The sequence below is a fragment of the Dermacentor albipictus genome, chromosome 2, assembly GCF_038994185.2.
Source record: "Dermacentor albipictus isolate Rhodes 1998 colony chromosome 2, USDA_Dalb.pri_finalv2, whole genome shotgun sequence".
Classification (NCBI taxonomy): domain Eukaryota; kingdom Metazoa; phylum Arthropoda; class Arachnida; order Ixodida; family Ixodidae; genus Dermacentor; species Dermacentor albipictus.
Window position 1 is genome coordinate 37,825,352 of NC_091822.1, and position 7,811 is coordinate 37,833,162.

Sequence of the window (7,811 nt, forward strand, 5' to 3'; positions counted from 1 at the left end):
GGACGCAATGCTCCTCCTGAAAAGATCTATATTCGATAACGAAACGCGGGACGTACGAGCTATCATTGCACTCGACCTCACTAAGGCCTTTGATAGGGTGGCTCATGAACACATCTTGACCGAAATTTCCAATCTCAACCTAGGGCGGAAATTCTTTAATTTCACTCTCTCGTTCCTATCGGAAAGGACAGCGTTCCTTCGACTGGGCACGATCTCGGGCGGTCCTTACGAACTGGGCAACTGCGGAACCCCTCAGGGCTCGGTCCTATCCCCGCTGCTATTTAATATCGCCATGCATAAACTGTCCGAGAGGCTGGCCGCACTCCCAAAAATTGGCCACGCAATCTATGCAGACGATATTACAATCTGGTCCCCGGGGGGATCTCTGGCCGATCTAGAGCAATCTCTCCAGGCGGCCATAGATGTAACGGAAGAATTTCTTACAAGCACGGGTCTCAAGCTGTCACCGACCAAATCCGAACTTCTCCTCTACAGACAGTCGAGGCAGGGCGTTAGGAACCTCGAGCCTCTGGAAACGCTGCCAGTCAAAATTACAACACGAGAAGGGCACCCCATTCCGAGGGTGAACTCCATCAAAATTTTAGGACTTCTAATCAACGCCAAAGGCTGTAATGCAGAAGCTCTAAACAAGCTGGGTGCGCAGGCGAAAAACATATTAAGACTCATAACTAGAATCGCAAACAAAAGGGGGGGACTCAAGGAGGACAACCTACTCAGGGTCTTCCAAGCTTTCTTCATCAGTCACATTACTTACACGGCACCGTACCTCAAATGGAGCAAAATTGAAAGGAACAAACTCGACACGCTCATCAGGTCCGGCATCAAAAGAATACTCGGTATCCCACAATCCGCTAGCACAGTAAAACTACTTCAACTCGGAATTCACAATACCACAGACGAATTAATTGAAGCGCAGTTTGTTGCACAGATCTCCAGGCTTTCGTCAACTAAGCCGGGAATCAAAATTCTCGATGAAGCTGGTCAGCTCCCTATACAGGCACCGCTCGACAGACACCCCCTGTCTAAATTAGCCCGTGAAGGTATAAAGGTTGAGCCCGTGCCGAGGAACATCCACCCAATATATAACGTAGGTCGCAGAAGAGCGCGGGCTAGAACCATCCTTCGAGGAATCGATCCTTACGGGGCAGACGCATTCTTCGTCGACGCCGCCAAATATGGCAGCGGAGACAGGTTTGCAATCACGGTCGTTGACGCGCGCGGTACACTTATCAGCGCCGCATCAATTTACGCTACACACGCGAATGAGGCGGAGGAAACCGCGATAGCTTTGGCTCTTCAAGCCGCAAAAGGCCCAGCGACGATTTTCTCCGACTCGCGCACGGCGGTTAGGGCTTTCTCGTCCGCTCTAGTCTGTAAATACGCAGCCGACATCGTCAACAGATCCTTTCGTATTACTACGCGAGAACACATTGGAGGTCATACATTAGCGTGGTTCCCGGCGCACATGAACGATGTAACTAACCGAGCGGGTTGCAACCCTAACGAGCGGGCCAACTGCCTGGCGCGTGAATTCACGAACCGCGCCCGAGATAACGGTCCGGCTCTCCCGCAGGATTGCTCCTTCAAAGATAATCTTACGACCTTTCATGAAATTACATCACATTACAGACTAAGCAGAAGAAAATTCCCTCCCCCCAGCCCGAAACTCAACAGGGCTCAGGCTGTTACTTTCAGACTTTTACAGACGAGATCCTACCTCACCCCTAGAGCGCTGAGTTGGATAGACCCGAACTTCCCGCAATCGTGCTCCAAATGCGGTCACGCGTGCTGCTCCTTAGACCACATGCTCTGGCTGTGCCCGTACAACGCGGGCTCCGACTTTCATAACAAGTCCAAGTGGGACGCCTTGCTGAAGAGCTCGGATTTCACAAACCAACTACAGGCCGTCCAGAGGGCCCGCGACGTCGCGGAGAGTCACCAGCTCCCTGTCCCGTCGTGGGCGGAGCCACCAACTTGATCGGGGAGCCTTCGGTCCCCCCAATCGAGTTCCTCAGGACACTCTAAATAAAGTTCTTGTCACTGTCACTGTGCGAGTAAGCCCGCCCTTGTCGTCAAACACATGTACTCGTGCAGCTTCTGATAGTCTCTGTTTACTGTGTGCTTTTATTGCAGTGCGAATGTAATGCATCAGTGCCCTGATAGGAGAGCCTTTGGCCACAATCTTTAGGTATGGGATTTGGTTCGCGGGGTTTGGCGAGGAAATGGAGTGTGGGGAGCTGTACGTGTAATCAAGCCCGCCCGCTTGCGCTGCAACTGCGTGAGCGGCTGCGTTTCCCCCTTCCGGGCCGGTGTGCCCCGGTGTCCATAGGATTTAAACATTTGTCCCATTGTCTTGTATTCTCTTTAGCTGTTTTCTGGTGTCGTTGGCGACAGCATCGTCTGTCGTAGGCACCGTTGATTCGGTCAGCGCTTCGTACGAGTCAGTAAGGACCCGATAATTATTTCGCACACTCTGCTCTACAATGTCTTCCATGCCAATGGGAATGGTGCTGACCGCTCCCCATATAGCTAAGAGTTCATCGCGCAAGGTTGCAACTCCGGGAAGCTGACATGTGTCTGACCACGTCAAAGTGACGTGTACGCGATAAAGATGCATTAATATGCCGAACAGAACTGAATTTTCTTCGGAATAGCCGCAGGCTGCCCCGTTCCAAAAGGAATAAAAGATGGCTGCCGCCGATCGCTCAGACGCTGGCTACTCGCACCTGCTGGAGAGCATGGGTGTATTTGGGTATAATAAAACTTCTTGCGTGGCCATGTAACGTTTTCGAGCACTTTCGGCACGTTTACGCCCTCATTCTGCCAACTCTTCTTTGCTGAAGGTCCGTTTTAGCGTAATTTTTGAGCTTCCGTTGCATGCCGCTGCAATTTTCGACCAGCCACCGCAAGCTAAGTAAGGGAAAGCCGCCCAATCGTAGACACCGGCACCACCCTCTTCATTCGGTTATCGACTTTCAGTGCAGTGGCTCGGCCCCATCGAATCCCTCTCCACTTGAGCGTTTTCCTCGCCTCTTGTCAGCCAATTAGATACGAGAAGCCGCTCAGTGTAGGCAATGTTATTCGTTTTTCAAGCAAACAAAAGTGACCTCCTATGAACGTGGTGAGTGTTTTATTGGTCTGTACAGACAACCCTGTGGGTGACCGCCCGGTGCTTGCGCTGGTGGTTACGCAAATTTGACGTCAGCAGAGAGGAATAGAAACATATTAGAATAGTTTTACGTTATAGGGCCCGTGGTTTGTGTTTGCGTCCTTGCATTTACGTGCTGTTAAATTATGCAAGCACCTAAGCAAGCATGAGCTGTTGCTTTTAGGGAGAAAACAGGCACCATGTTCATTGCAATTATGGGTGATGTTAGGCAAGTATGCGGTATACCACTATTTTTTTATCACATGGTCATATCTGCTGAGAAGCAACACAAGAAGCAGTCACTTGTCACAAAAGTAATCAGCTTTTTTAACGCATTTCTAACTTTTCAGTCACACTTGTTCCTGTGTGTTTGTCTCCAAAGAGCATACTAAATCTACACTTTCCCATCAGAGACATTACATAAAAATACCTTGTTAAGATGTCTGCTTAGAGTACGTGAGAAATTTCATCTTGGCGTGACATACTGCATTTTGAAAGTTTCAGTGACATTTAGTCAAACGGTACACCCAATATAAGCACATTCTAATTTTCTTGGCCAAATTGCATGGCAATGAATTTGGATTCTTTAGAGTGTGCTTCTCTGCATGATGTAGAGTCGCGCTAGGCTGGCTCTATGACATCCTTGTGTCCTTGCAGCTGACTTCTTGCGCTATATAAAGGGGGTGCCTGAAAGATATTGTGCGATAAAGTCAACACGAGGACATGGTCATCAAGACAGTCAATAAATAAGGTTTTTTTCTTAATTATGGAGTTTTACGTGCCAAAAACACTTTCTGGTTATGAGGCACGCCGTATTGCAGGACTCCTGAAATTTCAACCAGCTGGGGATCTTTAAAGTGCACCTAAATATGTGTACACGGGTGTTTTCGCATTTCGCCTCCATCGAAATGCAGCCGCCATGGCCGGGATTCGATCCCATGACCTCGTCCTCAGCAGCCCATCACCATTTCCACTGAGCAACCACAGCGGGTGTGTAAATAAGGTCACTGTAATAATACTAAAAGAAAGCCTTAGCTGTTATTATTCCCACTGAAATGCATGCGAAACATCTAAATGACTGCAGTAGTGAACTGCTCAACTAACTTTATTTTCAGATTTGAAGAAAAAAAGAAATCACAGATAATTCATCCTCGTTCAGCACCAATGCTACAATATTCGTACTAATAAATAGAATATTGGTCATGGTCAGATGTCATAAGTCTGTCATTAGTTTGGTGGGGCATAAACACAACTCGTGGCACATCCTAAGCACGTGCCTAATGTGCACCTCGCACCATCTCTGGTCGTGCCACTGCTCAAGCCATAATTTGAGGACCTGCAAAGATTATGCTCAGTAGGTATCAAAATATGATCCTCCAGTTCAATAGGTATTACTGGGTGTGCCTATAAGAATAGGCATCAAGGCTTGTTATGGCAGGCTTACCCACATTTCAAGACTAACAAGGAACAGTTCATTACGGCCTGCATCTAAGCTCACTAAAAGGCATTAACTTATTTTCATTTATGAGGTCCGCAATAGAGTTCATATTGGCAGACTAGACTATTGCTGCAGTTTCAAATCTAGCATTTTACATTCTTGAAGGCATGCAAAAGTTGCAGCTCGATCGCAGTTATTACTTTATTAGACCAACTCATTGTTTTCTGTATGACAGACGACGGGTAACACAGAATTACCGCAACGTTTTATTTTGATAATATATTTCTCCACTAAAAATAATAAAGTGATAAACACAATTTTAATAGCCATGCAGTAGCAAAATGCACAGGTTACGCTTTTTCCTCTTCATCTTCATCTTTTTCCCTCGTTCCATAGAATACTGGAAATGCTCACCTTGATCCATACACTCATGCCCATCCCAAAGTCTTCTATCTACCATCCAAGATGTTAAGTCTCAGCACACCGTCTTTATCACTGTTTGCCGCGTGTATTTCCGTGTTTACCCCCTCCTGCTATAGCTTTTATTGCGCTGTAGTGTGTGCAGAAATAAATAAATACAGAAGGCATATTGAGTTCACCTGTGATTGTTTTTTTCCTATTTATGTCACCAAACGAAAACAAAAGCAAAGTGCAAACCCACGGATAGCAGTTGCTTGTTCAGTCGTTCAGCTCTTAAAGCCTTAATGCCTAAAGCGCACTTACCACAAGTTCAACAACAAAATCGAATACTGATAAGACAGTGTGAATAGATATATTTACGTTGCGCAAATTATAGCGCGAAATAAAGGTTATACAAGGGCTCAAATTTAGACTGCATTTATTACCGCCAAACTCATGTCAAGGGAGCGCGAGAGCTGGGGCACTTGGAGGAAAGGGAGAACGTAGTTCCGCTAGTAAGCATGCTGCAGCACGTTTCATGACCAACGTATAACATACACAAAAAAAGATTGAATTGCGATTCCGACCCTGCAAAAGTGGACGACCAGCGAGGCTGTTAGAAAACCATTCAGTTGCCGTTGATGGGGGCATGAAATGTTTGATTCTTCTGCCTAGACTTAGCACGGCACTGTTGTTCGACATCCCGATTTTCCACTCTTCGATGGTCATCGTATTGGCACCGCTCTTCGGTAGTCCTAACTTTGCGTTGCAATGAATTGAATGAGTTGCTAGGCAGGTCTCCCTTTTATATTAGTTCGGTGACGTCATTCACTGATTCCTATGCTGCTGTTGCCCCTTTTACACCGGAGTGACGTATGCTACCGTTATATAGCCAGAAACACACGAAGCAGAAGAAACCTGGCTCGCATTGTTCATAGGCGCCTTATAATCCGCTATGCGGTTCTCACGATTGTTATGAGCTTTTCATTATTAAAATGAATACTGTCTTGTGTGTTACGTGCCATATTCGAAAGGCGATATGCACTTTTTTCGGTTCAATTATTATTTTTTTTTTGCTGACAGATACGAGAAAACCGATTACCTACAAGCTAACAGCTTCGCTGCAATATATGTCTCGTACAACGACCAGGCGGCATTTCACAATTAGAAATTTAGTGCGTAAAAACCTGACTGCCTTTTATCGCAACCGTCAAGCTGTAGGTGCTGCTGACTTACGTTCACAAAAAACGTTTCATGGCCACGAATAAGGCCAGTGTCGAAAATTGCGCACGTAGCATTGCAAACCAATGCCGTGTTGTATCAGTAATCAGGCAAGCATTCACTCGCAAAGAAACACTTTATTTTTTCGCGCAGAGGAAGCACTGAATCGTGCCCGCTGTCATGGCTGCTTGATGTTTCTGGTGAAAATTTCCCGGAAATTATGGCAGGAATGTCGCACGCTTGGAGTCTTTGATTGGGTAATGAAGAGGACAAACCTAAACGAAATGAAGTGAATCTAAGAATAACGCACAGTTATGATTCACATTTAGCCCTTGTAGCCGTAGCCACCGTAGCCGTATCCACCGTATCCTCCACCGTAACCTCCACCGTAGCCGACGCCTCTTCCGTATCCACTGCCGAGACCAGAGTGAGCGAGAAGGGCTCCTCCTCCGCTAACCTTGTTCACGTGATGCACAGACCTAACGACGAAAGCAGGGCCGGCCACAACTTTGGCGAAAGCAGGTCCACCACTCAAAAGGGCCACGCTGCTGCCGACGCCCACAGCGCTGACGCCATAGCCGCCTCCGTAACCCAGGCCTCCACCATATCCAAGGCCTCCACCATATCCCAGGCCTCCCCCGTAGCCTAGGCCTCCACCGTAGCCTCCACCATAGCCCAGTCCATATCCTCCGTAGCCAAGGCCTCCAAGACCATAGCCTCGAAGTCCACCCGCAGATGCAGAAGCCACAATGGCACAAAGGGCGACGACGGTGCACTGCAATGGTATTCACGACAGCATTATTTGTTGTTTCTACGGGGCATATTTTAGCGCGAGAATGCCATTAGACAAGTCATCATGTGAGGAATGCTTAGTCGTAAGATAAGCTGGTCGCAGGAGCTGCACCTTAAGGAACGGGCAAATGCACCACTCAATATTATTATGAGTCATGTTGGCACTATATGATAATCAGTCTAGCAAAAACTTCACTTTGCTCAAAAACTTCACTACTTATAAACAAAAATTTTATAAGTTTTGCCTTTCCGAAAGTAATTTTTTTTTGCCGCAGAATGGCTGAAAAGTCTTCAGTAATAAGCAATTTTTTACATGAATCACACAATTTTACAATGAGCTTGCGAGCCACATTTCCCCCCTAAGCGATTTTGCTGTTCTAACAATGCTTCAACTATCTCATTGTTGTATAGCTGCTAGTTCCTGTAACTATTTGACTACACTATGCCTATATGACCACATCAGCTAGCGTTCAGTCTGATTGAAACGGTTATGTTCACTCAAACAAAACCTTGAAAAGTAAGATATCCGTGACCCTTCCTAGAACATGGCACATGTCCAAACATTTGCGCCTTCTTACCAGGGAGTTCATGCTTGTGGCTGCTGCGGGCTAAAAGCGGATGACTTTGCCGCCAGCTTTGTGCAGTTTTTATATACTCTAAATTACGCTGCTTACTCCCTCTCCACATACGAAGGGTCACGATCTCATCGACTGCATCGAGTGGGACCTTCGCGCGAGAACGAAAGCGAAATTAGATAAAAGTAAGGAAGGTGCCTGGGTTCGGGTCTTTCCA

The 7,811-nt window shown here is 46.8% G+C and overlaps 1 protein-coding gene across 1 annotated transcript; it reads right to left on the reverse strand.

The window, feature by feature from the left end:
- Positions 1-6,552: 6,552 nt before the first annotated feature.
- Positions 6,553-7,609, reverse strand: LOC139055686 (uncharacterized). The gene is made up of 2 exons (XM_070533218.1): positions 7,598-7,609; positions 6,553-7,002 (listed from the first exon to the last, which is right to left on the reverse strand). The coding sequence occupies exons 1-2, from the start codon at positions 7,607-7,609 to the stop codon at positions 6,553-6,555; spliced, it is 462 nt and encodes a 153-aa protein (XP_070389319.1).
- Positions 7,610-7,811: the final 202 nt, after the last annotated feature.